Below are 21341 nucleotides of genomic sequence, written 5' to 3'. Positions count from 1 at the left end.
GAGAGATCAAACAGTTTTCGTTACCCTCTTTGGTCAGATTTCATATCACAACAAAATGGATTTAATGTAAAATGGTGTCTTACCCTTCCTCTTCCTCAGACAAAGATAAGCCCCAGGACTCCGATGAAGACTCTGTGGGTGCCAGCACCGGAGGCCCTGGCGGAGCTGGAGGAACCGGCACCGGATCGCTGCGACCCAATTCCCAGTCGGCCTTCCTGGGCCCGCTGCTGTGGGAGAGGACCCTGCCGTGTGATGGAGGCCTGTTCCAGCTGCAGTACATGGACCTGGAGGAGTTCCTGACTGAGAACGGGATGGGGATGCACAGCAACGGGCCGAGCTCCGCCAGCGCCCAGATCCCCTCCCAGGTAGTGCTGGTTTAACCCAAAACCCATAGTTTTATTACCTTCATCTAAATGTTAAAAGTTTAAGTCACCGTCATGTGAAATAGAGACGTTCACAAGAATAATCGTTGTTGTCAACTGTTTCCAATTTCTCACAAGGAGCTTAAATGAGAAAAAAGGGGCCTGAAAAGTCACCTAAACTATCAGCAAAGTTACCAAGTTGGTAACTGTATTAGTTTGGAGCTATATGTGAGCTAACTACCAGAGAAACGGCAAAAAAAGCAAAAAAAACAACAAAATCTGGCTGTTTGATTTAACAAAGCAACGTCTAATATTTGCAGTTTGTTTTGCTGATCAGTGCAAAAAAACCCGATAGAAATAAAGATATGGCGTTGGCTAAAGTAAATTTCTGTGGCGTCTTGGTAACACAGCTGTCATATGTAAAACGCTGCAGGTTTAAATCCCATGTGGGATAATAATGTTTCCATATCACAGCTCCAGCTTCCCTCAGCACATCCAGGCAGAGCAGCTGCTCACAGCCCACATCTCCCTACCTTTCCTTTCTGTTGGATCTATAGAGCGTTTAGCTAAACTTAAAAAAACAGCCTGTTATAACGATACTGGATCAAAACACTTCCATCAGATAAGAATATTGTGAGGAAACATAAAAGTTGATTTAGGAGCTGACCAGTGGGACCCTTTACATGCCCATTTAGGCTTAGTTTTCATTAGCTTTCTTTACCGCATTAAGTCAAACTGTCTCCAAAACGCTCTAAATGCTGCTGCTTTGACATAGAGTGACAATTAATTTTGATTTCTAGCAATTCTTAACACCCCAAAGACTGAAAAGAGGACTATTGTTTGAATGAATTATGTGGATATTTGCAATTTCAGCAGAAGGATCCTCAACACGTGTGTTTGATTTTGACTCTACGTCTCCACGGCGTCCCATTTTAAAGAGATTTAGAGCTGATCTCAGCTGGCAACAGTGTGATTTAGACAAATCTCAGTCTAAGATGTGAAAACATCGGAAAGAAACTTTCCTCCCGAGCAGACATTTGAAGATGGTATAATATTGTTTTCTTTATTTTTTTTATCTTGACTCCCCAGAGCTCCCAGTCTGCCGTGCCCAACCAGAGCTCCCAGTGTCCTCCCACATCTCCTTCACCCTGTTCCTCCTCTTCATCCTCCATGTCCTCTTCATCCTCCTCTTCCTCACTCATCGGACTGGAGACCGTCCAGCCGCAGCCACCCCCACCCCCACCGCCACCGCCACCTCAACAGCAGCAAAGCATTATGGGAGGACCTGAGTGTCTACACGGTGAGTGATTTTAAATTTCGAAACCTTAACGCAACAGTTAATGTTTAAAAGTTTATTAATCTGCATTCATTTCCGTGTGCAGTGAGGCTTTTTGGGTTGTTTCGAGGTTTGTTTGGATTTCTCAGACTTGAGATAATCAACAGATTATCTTTGGGTTTTTGTGGCCGTTTGTCAGACAAAACAAAAGATTCGACGAAGTTAACTCGCTGTAGGAAAGTAACATTTGACTATGACAAAAGAAAATTGGTGGGTTATTAGAGAAAAAACATTGGCATTTGTATTCATTTTTACCCACAGAAGTGGATTTTATGACCAATTAATCCTCCGTCTGTCAGTTATAGTTGTTAATATGTACTTAATTTGTGATTTTTTAGCTTTTAAAGAGAAGGAGGTTGTAAAGAAAAGTTGAAAATGCCAAAAAAGATCAACATTTTCATGCTAAAGCTCTTGTGAAGTCAACAGAAAGATTGATTTATAGGATTATTTGCGTGGGAGCAGAATATTTCCTCATCAGCTAATGCTCTCAGACACATATGAAGCTGCACGTGCAGAGGTCATGATGTGATCTGGCACTAATGAGGGCTCCGGCCCATGATACATCACAGTGACGGATGCAATTCAACCGTTCTAACAATAACCAGAGCAGGATTTTCTCCAATAATATGTGCAATAAATGGCCGACTCTCTGTTCTCTGACCCTTCTCGACTGTCTTCAGCAGCCTGTTTTAATTGGTTACATATTTATAATTTATCGTGTCCTTTCTCTGCTGCCTTTGATGTGAACAAGAAGGCACAGAATATCAGAGGAGTCTGTCTTTTTTGTTTTGTTTCTTGTCTTTTGGAGATTTCCCAAATCTGACAACTACCAATTCTGACTAATTGATTCCACAAAACCGTTCTTTGCGATGCTAATGATCTTTTTTTTTTTAAAATCTATGTGTTTTTTTGTCCTGTGAGCCATCCAGTGAGTCATCCTTGCTAATGTTGTGATGGTTTATTGTTGACAGTCACGTCTTTGTAAATGTTCAGTGGATTTATAGACGTTTAAAGGCTGGATAATACACTGAGTGGACGAGCGTGTGAAGAAGATGAATGGAGACAGAGTTGTTTTTACACATCCGTTTCTTCAGTATTGAATTTTCTGTTTAACCAACAACATGTCAACGCATTGAGGTGAAAAGCCTGTAAATCATTTAGTTGTCAACAAGACAATCAGTTTCTTTGCTTGCTGTTATTTTTTTAACTTTATCGAGTTGTATGGATTTGAAAGTCATGGTTACACATTCATTAATCACATTTATGGCCATTTAGGGCAGGAAAAGAAGCTCTAAACATAAACATTACTTGTTATAATCTTATAAAACAACAAATGATTTAGCTAAGAGTGATTTATGTTCACATCCAAAAAGTTGGAGATAATAAAAAGATACAAAGGGACAATGTGAACTCAAACTATCATCTTTTCCTCAATCGAGCCAAGTCGTTTTATTTGTCTAAACCAAACAAATAACAAGTGAAAACATAATGATACCAGATGGGTCACCAACCTCTGACTCCTGGATTAAAGTCCAGCGTCTTATACCATCACCTTTAGACATCCCAATGCAGAAGGACTTTTTCTAAGCCTACTGTCACAGAAATAAGGTCAATAAGATTTTAACGGTCCGGTAGTCGGTAGTCTTTCTTTTTCTGTGACATGGTTGTAGAGTTTACATGCCATGAATTTAGATTATTCTAGAAGTTTGGTTACATTTTCACAGTTATTTCCTCTTGCGTCATCTGTTGGGGCAGCAGCATCAGAACCAGGGACCTAACAACCTCAACAACCTGATAAGGAAGGCTGGTTCTTGGTCATAGCATAGAGGTTAAGAATATGGTTCTGTTCTGTTCTGGGGACGACTGTGGAACCTCTGGAGACAATAATGCAAAGAAGGATTTTGCATAAAATTTTGCATAAAATTTTGCATAATATCAAGAGAATTATGGACAACCCTGAACATCCTCTCCATGAGACTGTTATCGGAAAACAGTCTCTTCAGTCAAAGGCTTCTTCAGTTTGGATGCAAAACGGACCGCTACTGGAAATCTTTCCTGCCCACAGCCATCAGCATCTATAATAACTCCTTGATTTAATTGAGTTACATCAACATTTAATTTCCCTCTGGGATAAATAAAGTATTTTTGAATTTTGAATTTGAATTGAATTAATGTTGGGCTAAACTAACCATTCATCTAACCAAGAGGTTAAGAGTACCAGATAATCGGGCAAAGGAGCAAAGGTCCCACGCAAGAATCAAGTTTGGTGTCATATTAAATTCTTCTCTTAACCTCTATGCTATGACCAAGAATATGACAATGTGGAAGTCTATGGGAGAACACATGGGACCATCCAACCTGAGCATACGATACAATGCACAATGTTGTGTAAGGGTTTAAAGGTTAGTGAAGGAGCTCAGTGCTCTGTGGTCGACTGTATCTGCAGCATGTGGACATTGTAGAAGATGTTTACATGTGAACACCAGCTCCTTAATCCAGCACATACGTCAAAGTGGTGACAAGCCTCTCCTTGTCCTGATAGAATAGTTGCCACCTACTGCTCAACATCAGCAGTTATGTAGCGATCGTGGGTGGAAATCCAGATGTGGTCACGTTTAGTTGAGCAGATTTTCTGAAAGAATTCTGTCTGAATTCAGGATAAATTTGGGTGGAATTCCAGTTGTCTGCATTTTGCATTGTTGGCCAGTGCAACTATTGCATGTTTTGTTATGGCACTGTTGCACAAAGGGAATGTCTGCCAGCTCGGGTGCAGTGCTCCACTCTTCTCACCAGCTCGTTTGTTGCAGTATGAAGTGCGTTTTTTAAGAGCTTTACCTCTGATAACAGCAGCAGCAGTGGCTCAGAAAGCACACGTGACGGCGGAACCAATTGTGTTTTGCAGGAAAACCAAAACATTGAGCTGATAGTTGCTAAAACAGCCTGTAGGGTCTTGATTTTAAAATGATTCACATTATACAGTGTGCTGATTAGCGCACCTGTGAAACATTCACTAGCTAATCGTGCACAACTGCAGATGCAACATTTGCTAGAAATGAAATCAGATTAGGGGTGCAGCAGTCGAGGAACCGCTGCACAGCATGAGGCAGATGGAGTGCTGTTTGTGTTTAACAATATCTGTTACTTAAACAATCGATAAGATTTGAAGGCGTCCTAAGAAGGAAACTGGTTTTCTTGCTTTTGAATAAGGCGCAAACTCAGGGAGAAGAGGGTCGAACCTCAGAAAACTTGCTATGTCTGCTAAAACACTCCTGGGAGCTCACTGCTTGGAACCAATTTACACATATTTCTCTCCAATTCTGATTGTGTCAGCTCCTTGAGAATTTCTGATATTGAATTTGTAAAGATGGATCCACCTGTGTGCGCCAAGTTGTGAATTAGCTTTGATCAGCTGTTGCTCCTCTTGTCATGTTGTGAAGAAAATACTCCCCCGACTTCAAGAGATGCTTGCTGCATGCTTTTGGCTGACTTCTTATACGTTCAGATGTCTCGAGTGTGCGGTGTGAAGAATCCTGATGCAGTGAGAGGAAAAGGGAAAGAGAGATGTGGTGCTCAACACGATCAGATTCTGAGAAATCTTCCTGGGACACTGTGTTTGTCTTCATTCTGAGTCATAAACAATAAGGGAGGAGATCGTTTCACAGTGAAAACCAGCTGCGGAGTTATATGGACAAAAAACAGATAACAGATAAAAAAGAGATACAAAGAAGGAGGGATGCATGAAAGACAGCAGCAGAGGTCAGTCAGGATAGAGCAGCTGCAACAAAGGAGGGAACACAAGTGCTGCAAGTCTTCTACCAGAGTCCATGCATATGCTCTATCAGTGTGTTTGTGCACATGCATGCCTTTATGAATGCATGTTTATCTTTTCTGTGTGTGCACTGTGCAGAACCTGCGCCGATGAGAGTGTCCTCTTTGTTTCGGCATTTGCATGCTACTACGCAGGGTTTAATGGGAATATGCTTTCATCTTTCTGTGTGTGTGTGCGCTCTTTACTCCGAATAATAAACACGTGACTGGGTTGAGCTCGATGCATCCAGCCAGAAATCCCTCAGGTCGCTGTCGAGCTGAAGTGTTACTCCATAGCTGCACAGAGAGAGTCAACCGGCGAAATAGATGGAAAATAGACTGGAAATAATAATCTCATCCATATGTACATGTTTTACTTTGATTCTAATTCATGTTTGGCAAAATGGAGAGCAGCTCAGAGAGGAGGGAAAGCTGAAAAACAGGGATGCAGCTGTGGTTTTATAAGGCACTATGGGGATATCTTTCACCTGCTGCTTTTCAGATCGCTGCAAATCCTTAATAATCATTTTTCTCGACAACACAAATTAAAGTTTGTGAAGAAGGTTGTCAAAATGGATGAAAATTGCACTTGCAAAACAACAACCCCGATCAGGTTTCCGTGAGAATCGGACACAAACATTGCTAAAAATTACATTTGACTCTTCTTTTCCTGTCGAAACCGGACTAAAGACCACAAGCTCAGTTTTTGCCACAAGATGTAAGACCAGAAAACATCCGTAGAGAATCAGCTGAGCCAGCAGCGCTTCGATGGCTTTCATGGACTCTCAAGCCAGCCAAACCTTTGGATAAAACCATAATGTTTGGATTAACCAGATTTAATGTCTATACAAATCCTTTCTGCTGCACAGAACCCGGATCACCACAGTTTACAGCCAATGCAATCAGCACTTTGAGAGAAATTACCAAAAAAGCTTTTAATCTTGTCCCTTACGCATGTATATGTGTGGCACCAATAAATGGTACTTTAAGAGTGGAATTCAGCTAGATTTTTGTTGTAGTTTTATCCCAATTGCAAATGTTTGGCTCTTCTTTTAAAAAAGGTATTTTAAATGAATAGTTTAAGCTTTACTGCACAGCATATTTCTAGTTATTAATCCCCCCAAAACTACTTTCCTAAAAATTGTACATTTTTAAGTTTAAACGGTCTTATGGGCTTAAGATGTATAAACTTTTTCGCTTCATTCAGTAGAAATAGATTTTTGAACATGCCAATCAAATCTCCACCCACCATAGAATGAAAAGGTAGCAAAAGCTTTGGGGACTGAGCCAGGAGCAACTGGGTACCAGTGGCTGCTCATTTGGGTTTTTTTGGTCTGGGTCCCAGCAGCCAGCAGGAAGCCAGCCAGAGGAATCCTTGCGTCTAGTTCCCATTAACTCATTTGTGTTCTCTGGTTAAATTCACCTCGTAGTTAGCGCTGGCTTCTCATTTTATCTCACAGCTCATACAGATAAGATGTGCAGCGGCAGCCCCACCCCTGAAAGTTGTCAGGGTCGGTTCCTCCGGTGCTCCGTGTACAACGGAATGGACTTCGACTTTCTGAGACTGCAGGTTTCAAAGCAGAAATCCTCAGTTTTATCATTGATGTCTGATTTTTGCTCCTGATATGTCCTGTAACACGTAAAAAAAACATCTCACGGACGAGTCAACAGGGCTATAACAGTTGTTTTTTTAGCATGTGGGGACTTGAAATGTACTTTATGGGATATTTTCAGCTGGATTAGATAGAGGCTTAGCGAGGTAATCAGCTCGAGTTTTCAACATGATGAAGCTGGTTTGTCTCTTATCTCTTATCCATGAACCTAACTTGGGTTAAGTTTTCAGATAGGAGACCGACACATGTAAAAACAATGCCTCCTGGCCTCCTCTTAGAAAATGAAAAAGATAAAAAGATGACCATACACGGACATTCCTTCTCTCGTGAGAGATTTGCTCATGGATCCTAAAACAGTGACGGATTCCTGTTGAACTTTTTAAGACTTGCTACTGACATTCGTTGGTTTAATGTATTAAAATCACTGGACTGGAACAGATTTTCTTGCGTTTTTACCGAAGATAATAGAAACTGGATAATAAAAAATGGACTTAGATATTTAAAACAGCCACTGTTGCATCTGTCAAGAATCCTCTTGTAGCACATTCATTTGATAAAATACATAATAATAATTTGTTAAGTTTTTGTCAGCTTTCTCTCCTACTTTGACTACAGCAGCTCATCTGATGCCAACTCAGAGTTGGAAAAGCAGAGTCGAATCGATCACCCAGCTTAGTGAGATCTGTGTTGTTAGGGTTAGTTAAGCTGGATAATCAGAAGATACTCTGCTAATGTTAAACCTAAGCATATCCAGGCCCCTCGTCTCTCCTGATAAAATTAAGTGTGCAGATAGTTGATGATCATATTCGGTACATAAAGACAGTGATCAGTCTGGTTTAACCTTTACTTTGGTCGACACCCACAGATGATGATTTGCATCCAGGCAGGAGCTCACTTCGTCGCCTCTATTAAGTGAATATTTTGCGCACATTGTGATAAAAGCAGAACTGAAACAAGGCCAAGTAACGACCACTGTGACACTTTCCTGCAAGAAACTGTGGAGCCTGATTTCTTTTCTCTTTTGTGAGGAACAGCTCTTTGTTTGCTGAGCTCCAGAAAATGATAATGAATCACAGCCACTTGTACTTCACGAAAGCTGTTGCTTAAATACATCCAGGTTATTTAATTAAGTCAGAACCCACACAAATTAAAAACAGACCTTTATCCTCAGATTCCCTTGAGCTTGTACATGCTGGTGAATGCATGAAATCATTAAGCTGCAATGTCAAAGCATGAGCTGCTCCGATTCTTTCTCAGCTGTTTCAGAGTTGCTCTTTAACACAACAGCAAATGTTAGATCAGAGAACGGCAACATTACAACGCTTTTAAACAAATATTTTACAAGGAAACACGAAAATGCGGTTCGCTTGTTGTCAGCTTGTCACATCTGACAGTTTGACAAGTAAGTGAGTCACTCAGAGCACCTGGGAAGAAAACGGAAAATGTGAAAAACCACCCATATGCAATCAGCTGTTCTGGTGCCCGAGGCTGATCCCTTCACATAACTCCATGGGAATCTGTTCAGTCTTAAATCGGGCTGACAGACAGAGAAACACATGCAGACATCGGTTAAACTCTTATAAGACGTTAACAGAATTCTTTAATTTTTTTGGGGGGGGACAAACATTAAGACAACGACTTCTGCGGCATTTAAACAGATGTTGACCCGAGTTTGAAGTAGAGTACTGCAGGGAAATCTTCTGAAATTTTCAGTGCGAAATTTGAAAACGCATATAAAAGTGTTATTTCAAAGAGTCTGACAAGGCTTTTCAGTCTGTTTTTAGTCTGTTTTAGTCTGTTTTAGTCTGTTTTTAGTCTGTTTTTAGTCTGAACTCGTGCTAGCATTGGAAATGTGTCAGCTATGAGTGTTGGACAAATAAACAAATATTTAATTTCCAGTCATATTTCAGCAATTTCAGACTATTTCAAGACCAGAGAAAAAATGGCTGTGGGTCATTGGCCGCAAATCAGATCCGTTGTATCCATATCTGAAGTGATTTAAACCTCATGTTTGAAAAATGTTTGTGATGATGGGATACAGCTGCTCTGAAGTTATCCTGATTTCTTTTGGAACTTTTTTCTACTTAAATTCGTGCACCGTCTGCACGATTTGGACCGCTGGAGTCCAACCTGCTCAGAGATGCCCTGATGAGCATCAACACCTCTTTCAGCGGAGACATTTCTGTTGTTCATGACATGATATGCCCCCACAGGGCCTGTTTGAAAAGAATCTGATGATGTTTTAGGCCATACTTTTCCTGCATGGGTTTGAGACAATGTGCCAAACTAGTTTTCTGATCAAGCTCTTGTTGCGGATCCTCGAGTTGGGAAGGTTTTGTTGTCTTTTCCACTCGTTTCACCCACCAACAACCACATGTCTCCTGCATGCAGAATGTCCTCTATAAGCAGAGGTACCGATGCTAACAGAAACGGGAGATTTAGGGGTCAATCTTTCCCAATCCTTGTCCAAGGGACTCACTACTTCTTTTAGACGCTTCCCCGTTTTGATACACCTGGCTCAAATCAATGTGTCACCAGCAAGCTTCAGCAGAAGTTAATGACAAGCTGATATGGAGATCCTTTTTGTAGCAAGGAAAGATTCAGAACAAGCAGGACAGTAGGTCCAGAGGACCAGGGTTGGGAAATAATATGTTTGGTGTTTTTATTTTATTACATTTTTTTTGTACTTACTGCAAACCTGCACATGTTGGAAAAGGCCAGCAGTCCAAATACTGCAGCTCAAATCACTGCAATCATTGTCTCTTATGGACAGCAAAGCTGAGCGCCGATTAGACTATCCGTGGCCTCAAGTGTGACATCTATGAGTAAGAGCTTGATTCCACTTTAAATCTCTCAAAGTAAAACTAAATACCAGCATGAAGACTGAAGGAATGAGATATAAAAACCATCTGGGAGAGACGGATCTGGTTAAACACTGAGAGAGCCGGACTGCTGTCTCTTTAAAAGAGGGGAGCGCAGGATAATGCTGTGCTGAAGCGGCCGGTGATTTAACATTCTGGGCTGTGATTAATCCTGGGGAGGGAAGGGTTAAACGAGACACTGACTCTGCACTCTGTAACACAGCACAGACAGAGAGAGCCGTGCTGGAGGGGGGGGAGAGAGGCCCGCTTTGCATGTTTTCAAATCTCTCTCGCTCTCACTCTCTGTCTCTCACACGCTCGGGCCATGTGCGGCCGCCGCGTCACGTGCCGCTGCAGAGATCATCCAAGCGGGAAGGCAACATGCGAGAGAGCAGGAGATAGAGAGGGAAGGGAGGGGCTGGAGGAGGAAACAAAGAGGAGTGCAGAGGGAAAGGAAACAGTGGAGATTACAGAACGAATAAACACTGAACACACAGAGCAAAAAGAGCTTTAGAAAAGGAGATTTTTAGGATTGCAGACTGATTCACGATAATGGTTTTTTCTATCAGCATTTAAAAAAAGATAGTTCTCCTTTTGCTGCAGAACACATCCAAACATCAGAAATATTTCTCACTGCCCTCCAAAACGCATTTAACAGAATGGTTCACGCGACCTTCTTTTTGACTGTCCACCTCTGTGGTTGCCTTCAGCAGCCGTTCTTACAGATAATTGTCAAGCAGGTTTGAAATGAGCTTGTGAAATGTTTGTGAATCAAGCACGTTTATTTTTACTCTAAATGACTAAAAAAGGTTGGTGGTAAAGGACAGGTCGTGTACTGTTTAAATGATTGATGTAGAAGGCAAAGTGGTAGCTGACTGAAAAGTAAACTTTGAAGAAAAGAAAAGACAGAAACAGAACCAGCTGCCTTGGAAATATAAGAAAGAAACAGAGAAATCCGCCAGAATTTGTTTTAGTTGGCTGTTCTATTCTTAATCATTTCATTCTTTTGCATCTTGGTTTGCTTTACTTCATAATTTATTTTTGTGGAAGTTGCTTCCTCAGTGTTCTCTGTTTATTTTTCTACAAGGTTTCAGTTTCAGTTTAAATCACTCATTATCTTCACCGATATACATGCACTTCCCAGTTTCTTTGCCATATCCTTGTCATTCCTGACTGTTTTTCTGCTCGTTCACTCTAGTTTGATTTTTATTTTCTCGGATATTATTCGGACAGTTTTGGATGCTCTGCACCTTTACTTCCAAGTCTCACTAATGTTCCTTTTGTTCTGATCTTTCTGCTTTCAGCCTTCTGTGTTCTCCATTAACCACAACCTCATGGCATTTCCCTTAGAAGCGTACGATTTGACATTTATGCCACAAAAATGTTTGCAAAAGGCGTCCCCATCTTCTATTAACAAAAGACAAATACCACCTCATGTCAGCAAAAGAATGTTTTTGAGAAATTATTCATTTGTTGTTTGCTGTTTCCATCATCCCTTCATGTGGTTGAAACATGGCAAATGGGACCATGGATCGCTGAACTTACCTTTGAAAAATGCCCGGATTCTCAAGAGATTTGCAAAAGAACAAAGTTAGTTGTTCCAGTCCATACTGGTAATATAGATATGGAATCAGTTATGTCGGGACCATAGAGTATCTTTTTCAGATGAACGAAGGGCAAAAGCTATCTTTAACCCGTAGTTTTGTTCCGTCAGTCTGGACTTGGTTATTTCACCAGCAGTGTTTCAGAAGTGGAGCGGATCACCTGGCCCACTGTGAAAATATTTCTGTTGTATTTAATAACCGCTCAGCCACTCGCAAAGATCATTTCCACACTTTGTCCTCTGTGGTGTTCTCGCTTGTTATCTTTTGCTTTAAGTCATTTTGCTAATTGATTTCTGGCTTCATGCCATCTGCACAGGGTGATTCTCTATGTTGTTCCCGTATCTAACTTCCTAACGAACTAATCATGCCAGTGATGGTTAAAGTGGCATCTGCCTAAGTCGACGAGCTGCATATTTGAAGCAAAGCCACTTGGAGGCTCCCGCTTCGTATCAGAGCTGGACTACCACGTCCAGTGGAAATAAGGGGTAACACTCTCTGTGGAAAAGATCTTTTCGGTCTCACCCTGACAGGCTTTGGCAAGAATTTGATTTACCAACTGGCTCCTCTCCATTGATCAGACAGATTGAAGGTAGCCGGTGAAAGTCAGATAGATGGTTTTATCTTGTCACCTGCCAAGTATCTTATGAAAGTTCTTTATCTTTTTCAGATTTTTACCCATCAGAACCTGCTAAAATGCTCAGTGGAGCAAACCATCTGGTGCATCAGGCTACTGTGATGCTGCTAGCTATCACATTAAATAACTGTCAGTGTGCCTCACTTAAACAGCGTGCTTTAACTATGGAACTTTAATCTGATACAATGTCTTATCATCGTACCATCCTTAGCATGCAGGACTGTTGTTTGGTTAATAAAAGCTATTCTTAAACTGATCTAAAACACTCGCTAAGAGCTGCTAACATCTGGCTCTTGAGTGCGATGTGAAATTGTTTAATCGGTCTTCAGTCGTCTCTGCAGTAGACTCGGGTTTTAAGAGACTCCAGCACGGTTTTTCATCAATGGAAACCCAACATACCGGCGTACACGCTAATTTTCACTGAGGTCGAGGCAACAGGAGTGGCTGGAGCTCACATTTTCTCCACGGAAACACGTGTAGTGATGGTAAAATTGCAGACTGACATCAGCAACGTGTGGACAAAAAGAGAAGAGATTGAGACAGCTGGAAGCTCATTTCTTTGTTCCACTGTGTGGGGCTGAGGTCCGCTGTCCATTATCTGAAAGAATCGGGATTGTCAAAAGAACAGCCTGTGGGATGCTGCGTGATGCCATCGCTTTCTGTTGTTGTCGTGGTACACCTGTCCCCAGGGAGGCTGAGGTATCCTGGAGCAGGACGCTGTATCCCTCAGACACTCATGGTGAAAGCTTGTTGCAGCGGGTGCACCTGTTTTTGAATAACCTGCTCAAACGCGTTACTTTGGTGGTGAAAACGTTATAAGTGAGGCTTTTTTCCATCAGATCAGAATACCGCTGTTGACTTGTTCCTTTGTTTACTTTCTGCTGGACTCTGAGGTGTTAAAGGACACTGCATGATGAAATGTGACAGCTGAACGCTGAATATGAATCAGATCCAGCCACACAATATGCGCCTGGCCCAGATGTAGTATGAATAGATTAGATTTGGTTACATTTCAGAAAACATCTGTGTCACTGCTTCCAAAACAGGAACCCCTGAAGTTACTCGGCTCATTTGCATCTCAGGGGTCAGGGTCTAAATTTATTTCAGCTGGAACAATTCAGCCCCCCAGACAGTTTTTTACTTTGGGAGGAAGGACTCTCTGCTAAAGGAGTCACAAGGTTGGTTTTTGTGTTTTGAATGCTGCTCATCGTCTGTTTGCCTGTCGCAGAGAGACCTGATTTGCAAACCAGTGAATAACAATCAACAGCAGCGGGCTTGAGTTTTTCATGTGTGTAATTTTCTCCAGCGTCTTTATCGTTGTCCTATAAATACTTCTGAATTACTGCCACCTACAGGACGGGGGAGAGGAGAAGCCTGTTATATGCAACTCGTATGCAACAAAAACAACTTAGAAACATCACTTTTTCATACGTCGGCAGACTGACGGGTCTTAAAATGCATTAAAAATGAAGAAAGCTAACATTCTCAGGGAATCTTTTTATGGGACTGATGGTTGGTGACTTTAGTTTGACTTGTGGATGGAGCTTAAAACGACTTTGTCAAGGCTTGGGAACAATCCTGGCTCTGAGGGAAAATAAACTAGCATTACCCAGCAGGGAGACAGTCTCTTTTTCCATTTTCTAAGATTCTTAACAGTGCCGTAAGAATGCCAACTGATTGTGTATTTGGTCATTAGCGAGGACACAGTCACTACCAGCAAAACATGGAAACATGTGCCTCATAATGGGATTTTTCTCCTGACCCTGATCATAGCGGGGGAGTATTCACGCAGAGTCATATCTGATAAATGTATTTTACCAAACATTCAAATGAGCGCATTGCTTTAAATTTAGCTGTTAATTGAATATCTCAGACTTATCCAGCTCGCTCTCTCTGACGGATTAGTTTCTATCGCATTTTGCACAACATTTGTGGGGAGCCGTGTCAGAGCGTATCTGCTTTAAAAGGGAAGCTTTGGCGCGGAAAAACCTCTCTTTATCTCAAACGCGAACAAAGAACAGATGCTGCTTTCAATCAACAGCAGCTCATCACGGTTACAGCGACCCCACCATGTGGCGTCCTTTCACACGTCGGGTCATGTGATGCACTCAGGGGCCCAGTCGGTGTGTGATAATCTGATCTAACCATTGGCAGAGCCTCAGCGCTGATTTGGAAAGACGACAGTGACAGGAGGAGGGGGAGGACACTACAGTCTCCACGATACTGTGACATAACTCGCAGTGAGTGTGTTGACATTAGGTACAGCACTCCTGGGGTGTGTCACCTGGACTGAATCGTTTCTGGTGTGTGTGTGTGTGTGTGTGTGTGAGATAGTGTGTTCTAGTGTTTTTGCACACTCATGTGAACATGCACGTGCCTGCTCTTGTTTGTTTGAGTGTGCAGCAGCGAGTCCAAGCCTGCCAGGGTGTGTATGTGCACGTCTGTGTGTGTGTGTGTGTGTGTGTGTGTGTGTGTGTTTGTGTTCAGTCTCTGACAAGAGAGATTACATTGAGACAGAAACCAGATGTGAGAGATTCTGTAAACTGAGACATACGGTTATATCTTAATCTGACTGAATTTACCAGGTGCTCGTGTGAAATTAGAAGTAAACCAGATTTTCTTTTCTATTTTTCATAGAAATTTACAAAAATAAATTGTTTAAAAATGTATCCGCGCAGGTTTTGGTGTTTGTCTTCCAATTCTTTAAATTCTTTCAATCAATTAGAATTTAATAATAAAGATCCATAATGGTGACAGAAGTGGATTACAATAAAGACGAGCACTGATTCCTCACATTTTAGAAGCAGGAAACAGCAAAAATGTGCCATTTTTTCTTAAAAAACAGAGGTTTATTCATTTATTAAACTAGTTTCTGCTGCATTTTGTCTTGATTATCTGATCATTGTTATTCTAAAATATATTTTTCTCCTTGAAACACTATAAACACAATAAAGTTAAAGCACTGTGTGTAAATGATTTATAGTTTCTCAATGCGAGTTGATGGTTTTGCTGTCTTTTTGGCAATTCTTTGAAATTGTAGTGGTTGTTTTTCGCTTTAATGTTTCACACATTAATCAAATACATCAACAGAAAATGCCTGTTAGCCTCACCGCTGGCTGATGAAATCCCTTTGAATAGAGGCTCTGATGTGCTTGAAGTTGCAGATGCTGAAGTTCCAGTTGGCAGCAGACAGAAAGAGGAGCGCCTTAATGTTTACGTTAAAGGGAGGGGAGCCCTCTTTACGTAACACACTTCCCATATCACATTGCACGTCTGTATTGTATTTCCAGCTTGTGTTTGTGAATGAAAAAACAGCTGCTGGCAGAGCTCACAGTTCAGCTCCAGAAAGGGCAGAATGGGAAATGAAAGGCTGCTCTCCATCTTTATCTGATTACCACTCCTGACTGTGGTGCTAATGCTACAGCTGCTGCTCTCACTGCTGATGCTACTCTGAATGCTGCTAACGCTACACTGTTCCTCAAGCTACTTCTACAAGTTCTCTAATGCCTCTATCCATCCATCCATCCATTATCTATACCGCTGAATCCGTCGATCGGGTCGCGGGTGGGCTGGAGCCTATCCCAGCAGTCAATGGGCGAGAGGCGGGGTAAACCCTGGACAGGCCGCCAGTCCATCGCAGTCTAATGCCTCTACTTCTATTAAAAGAGATCACAATTCAGTCCTTCTTTACAGCTAAATCGAGCGCTGAGTGAGTCAGTTAACACAAAGATGTCAGATGACAACAACAGTCAGGAAACGTCACCAGTTATGCGACGGTTTCATTGTTATTCTTGCTTTCTGCGTTAGCTCCACACCTGTTTTGTGTTGTGTTGATTGTGCCGCTGTCTGGTTCCACACCTGTTTACTATCAGTCATCACTCCTCTGGAACAGATACGCCCCTGGTTTGGTCTGTGTTCCTTACAGCAAGCTTTTCCTACCTCTCGCCTTATGTAATTTTCAGTAAAGTGTGGATGTTTGACTACTGCTTTGTTCCTGGATCGCTTTGCTTCTGAAAGCACTGCAGCTTTCCAGCCATTTTTGTTGAAAAATGGCTCTTTTTTTTGAGGATTAAATGCTCAGTGATGCCACCTGATCAGTAGCGGCTCGTGGTCTGGAAAATAGGCGGGGCAGATGATCTGTGTTATCAAAAGCTTTTATGGAGCATACGCAATAGGCCAATAGTCTATGCAACCATACGCGGGGGGGGGGGGGGGGGGGGCACTCGCAAAAAAGTCTGCCATACAACAAACACAAAAGCCACGTGAAAATGAGCGAAGAGAAAGTTTGTGAAAGGAATTAATACTGCCTACGTTTCAATTAGAGGGAAACTTGTCGCAAAGCATTACCTAGCATGGCTAATTTCATGGCACAATTCAGATGCGCCTTGCTGGACTCGTGTTTTTTGCCTTATCCGAAAAATGCTTCATGTCACACACACCCACAGTGCTCCAACCTAAGCTAGCAGACAAGTAACCTACTGTACATGTACGAAGCTGTCAACACATTGTTTACTGTCTCAACATTGCTTTGCTCATCAAGCTAAGATATTTCATTAAATCACTCCTAGTTTCCCATTTTGCAAAGACTTCGTTCACAATCACTTAAACTTTGTAAGATAGCAACTATAAAGTAAACTCTTTACCTACCACAAACGTGAATCCGGACTAAACAGCCAATATCCTTCATCAAATCCGACATAGTTATCCGTTTTATCCAACAAGTTTGTAGGGGAATTTGGCGGCACTGAAGTTCCCACTGGCTAGATGGGCGGAGTAATATTTCTTAAACCCTCTGAGTCCTTTCCATGTCCAGGGCAGATCATACACCTGCCCCAATAGCATCTATACAGGCGCGCTAAATGTAACATGATATTATGCTACGTAGGGGCCTACAGTGATTCTGATTGGTAGAATGTGCTCGAGAGTTCGGCGGGGCCGGGCTTAGCTGAGAGCAGACCAGGCATCTGCCCTGGCCAGTGGCCATAGATCTAACGTTAAGCAGCCACACTGGAGGTAGGCTATATTTCAGCAAAAATAAAAACAGATTCCACTTGCAAAGTCCGTCACAAGCCACAATATGGTGTAATACGATTCCCACTGTGATTGAAGTTGAAATAAATATTTTATCTATAATTTATAATTATATATATTTTATCTATAAAAGAAAGGTTGGGGTGTGGAAGGCGGGGCTCTGCCCATCCTGCCCAAATACAGCGGCCGCGGCTGCACCTGATGTCTATCTTTGGGTTTTGAGAGATGAACCAGTATCTATGCAGAAGCTGTTGTGCATCAGTGTTAAAAACATGAATTCACTTTACTGTCCTGATTGTCATACAACATATAAACCGTTATTCAACTGAATCAGTTCCGATTTTTCTTTTAAATTAAGATTTTTTTTGTTGCTGGAGCCTTTCCCTTCAGTTTCACATCTTATTTGTGCCTGTTTCAACTAAACAAATGAGAATATTACGATGCCATGCTGTTCACATTGTTTTGAGAAGAAAACCAGAAACATACCTCCATGTGGGAGTTGTCTTATGCACCAACCAGTCGTGTGTTTGTATTTGGAGCGAGTCTTCATTTGTCATTATTCATTTCTGAAAGAACGATAGAAGCCTTGAATTGGAGGTTAGCCTGAAACTTTTTTCTCTACTTGATACTTGCTTTGGTTCATGTTCCGTTGGTTGAACTTTCTGTCAAGTGTCTTGCTTTTGGATCCTCGTTCCGTCAGTCATCACGTTTAGTGTGTGTCAGTTTGAACCGTTGCACCGGGTTCGCTGACAGTGATTGAAAACTGATGTGTAAAACAGCCAGTGTGAGATGTAAAAAACAATAGTATATTATCATATATATAATATATGGTTTAATGGGTGGTAGTGAAGGAGAAAGAGAACTAATAGGATGCTCTTTCAGGACAAAAGACGATAAGCTGTCTTTTTCATGAAAAACAAAAAATTGTAGCTGAAAAATAGTTCAATAGTGCAGGTTACTACAGTTAAAAAACACTGAGGAAGAAAAAGCAAGTGAAGAAGTACCTAAAAATCAGCTCAATTACAGTAATTCAAGTAGTTAATAGTTACCTCCATCCTTGTATAATTAGCTTAATTACCATTCTCCTGTTAATTGCTTTGTTTTCGCCGTGTTACATAAAAACCTGCTGAATCAGGAAAGTCTTTATCCAGACTGAACCGGGAAACTTCTGTGTTACGATGGTGCTAATGATGTGCAGGACTATCCAAAAGTCATTTCTTTAATGTATTATAAAGAATATATCAGGAACACAGGAAATAGGTGCTACAATTACTTTTCAGAATTGTATTTCAATTTTTTTAAATGTGCAAACTTTAATGTAAATCCAGTTTAAAAGGCAAAAAGGAGCTTTAAAGTGAATATCTGCTCTGAGCTCCTTTCTCCTCCAACACAGCCTGATCCCTCTCAGACGAGCTTTCTGTCCTTTCTTTAAGGAGTCTTCAGGAATAGTTCTCCAGGCTTCTTGAAGGACACCCCAAAGCTCTTCTTTGGATGTGGGCTGCCTTTAGTTCCGTTCTCTGCCAACATGATCCCACACTGCTTCAGTAATGTTGAGCTCCGGGCTCTGGGGAGGATTCATCCCTCCATCAGACCTGCTGCCACTGATTTTCAGTCCACTTCTTGTGTCCTTTGGCACAGCTCAGCCTTTTCTCCCTGTTTCCCTTCCTTAAGAACGGCTTCTTGACAGCCACCCTTCCATGGAGCCCATTTCTGATGAGGCTTGGGCCAACAGCAGATGGATCAGCTGAAGGTCCAGATGCATCTCTCAGCCCCTGTGTCAGGTCTTTGCTGGATTTTTTCCTCTTTCTTAAGGACATCACTTTCAGATCCTGTTCATCTGCTGTAGATAGTTCTTTAGGCCTGACACTTCTTCTTTTGTCCTCCACTTGTCCAGTTTCCTCAAATGTTTTAAGGACACTCTGAACACCATGCTGAGATATGCCACGTTTTCTGTCTGTCAGACTGTGTTATCTTAGCTGTTTTTCATAGATGCAGCTAAAGAAATGGGAACAAATGATGTGTCTCTGTGACAGGCTGCTGGGAACAAAGTGATACATTACCAAACCTTGGGTTGGGTTCCCCTTTTACACTCGAATGATTCATAGGTTAGAGTTAAATGGCTTAACAAAGAAAAAACGCATTCAGGTTCAAGGACTGGACTAAAATGAGTGAAACAGCAGTCAATGTCCAAAGAAAAACTCTGAAAGACCTTCAGATATCCTGGAGAACTATTGATCAAAACAATCTTTTGAAAGATTACAAGAAAGTCTGGTTGCTTGGCAGCAAAATATAAAGAAATGAGGGCTGGATGAGGAGTTTTGCACAGTACTGTGCTTTAGTCGTACCTGCTCCACCTGGTCCCACTTCAGTTTTCTTATAAAAATACTGGAAATAATTCTGGAACTCCAGGAGAGCAGCTGTGAGTTTGTTATGTTCAGCTCGTTGTGTAGGTGGATCACGTGAGAGTATAGTTAGATCAAACAAGAGATTAGTCAAGAGGAAGAGTTGCTCACCTGACTCTCAAACCTCAACCTGTCTATTTTCTGCCTCTGTGGGCGTCTCTGCCCACGACAGCTGATTTCTCCCAGTATGACTGGTGAACATCGGAACAAAATGTCAGATCCTTGACAAACAAAGGACAGGAAATGTTCCTGATGTTTTCAAAGTACATCACCAGTAAGTGTCCGAATGCTTCATCCGAGGATCAACTCTTCAGCTCCTGAGAGAGTTCCTGTGACGGATGAAGAACATTTCAACTCAGATTTTTTGGGCATTTTAATGTGTTACAGCTGAACTTATATCAATGGACATGCTAAGAGAGATAAAGAATGAAGGGTTGACAGGCAGAAGGAGAGAAACACATAATCTCGGCTAAATTAATGAAAGCAGAGAGAGAATCAACGGCTGCTTACTCCAAATGTCCCCTGCTCTCGGACAGGAAATGAAGCCAGACGAGGCCGCATTTGGCGGCTGTTTACCCGATAGCAGCGGGAGCCATGTTCTTGGATCAGTTTAAATTTTTTTTTTGCCCAAAATGGCTGTTATTAGGACTAGTCTTTGGACAGACTTATCCGGGATCAGCCCCAACCAGCTGCCAGGGAATCAGCAACATTTCATGTGATGGCGCTGCAGTCGGACCACGTGAGGCTTGGATGGATAAAAACGGGGATTTTTGGTGTGACCCCTTCGTAATGTGTCAGTGTGGAGGAATATGCACGGCTCATGATTATGATTATTTAGCAATTCTGATTCTTGGTTGGTCAGATAATTATAAAAGTGTTATAGATGCTCATTCCTAAATCCAAACCTGTTATTTATTTTAATAGGTTACAGAGGAGAATCAGATCCTTATAATAGTCATACTGCAATCAATACTCTCCTTATTGTCATGTTTTTCTGGTCTCTACCAACTACTGAGGGAAATATTTGGTTCCATTATGTCCACCAGCAAGTTGACAATCTGTTTTTCTTTTATATATAAACTTTAATTCCCTGAATTTGTTGCCAAATATGGCTGCTGTCCAGTTTGAACAAGAACACACAAACCAAAAAGGAATTGATTGTAAATTAGAACAAGACGACGTGCTTTTATAAAGGTTGTTGTGTTGTGTTGTTTAGTGTGTCGTGCTGGAAAAAGTAAATGGTAAGTTTACATATCAGACCAACATCAGTTAATCCCAACCATAAAATGGGATTGTGACCAATAAACTGATTGAAGCTTAGTAATCCTGTAGTATGAACACAACTGCAGTTCTTTGTCCAGCTGTGAATGTTTCAGGTTGACAAAGGGGTTCCTTAGCCTCCTACCTGGTTAGCTGGTAATGTACTCAGCTATCCATTTGAGTATGTTTTGTCTATACTGGCTGAAAGCTAGCTTTTGTCAGGAAGGGTTGACAACAATTGATTAAAGAGAATGAAGCACCAAATCGATAGAAAGCAAATAAGTGTAGCTAAAAAGTAAGAACAACAGCTGGACTTGACAGTCTTTCTCATAACTCTTAACTGATCACAAACTCCATAACTCCATCACAAAGCAGAACTTTCAACCAAGAGCAGTCCACACTGCAGACTGTGAGAGTGTGTTTGCAATGCA

At 41.6% G+C, this 21341-nt stretch overlaps 1 protein-coding gene across 2 annotated transcripts in view; it reads left to right on the top strand.

Moving 5' to 3' along the window:
- The window catches only part of dbpa (D site albumin promoter binding protein a), a 41225-nt gene that overhangs the window by 8870 nt on the left and 11014 nt on the right, over positions 1-21341 (top strand). The window contains exons 2-3 of one of the 2 annotated variants that reach the window (XM_075449178.1): positions 100-368; positions 1452-1662. In XM_075449178.1, coding sequence (XP_075305293.1) covers positions 100-368; positions 1452-1662 — 480 coding nt within the window. The remainder of the gene's footprint in view (positions 1-99; positions 369-1451; positions 1663-21341) is intronic. The other variant, XM_075449179.1, reaches the window with a different exon arrangement.

The sequence above is a fragment of the Odontesthes bonariensis genome, chromosome 18 (genome assembly GCF_027942865.1).
Source record: "Odontesthes bonariensis isolate fOdoBon6 chromosome 18, fOdoBon6.hap1, whole genome shotgun sequence".
Taxonomy (NCBI): domain Eukaryota; kingdom Metazoa; phylum Chordata; class Actinopteri; order Atheriniformes; family Atherinopsidae; genus Odontesthes; species Odontesthes bonariensis.
This window is presented reverse-complemented; position numbering and strand designations above follow the sequence as displayed.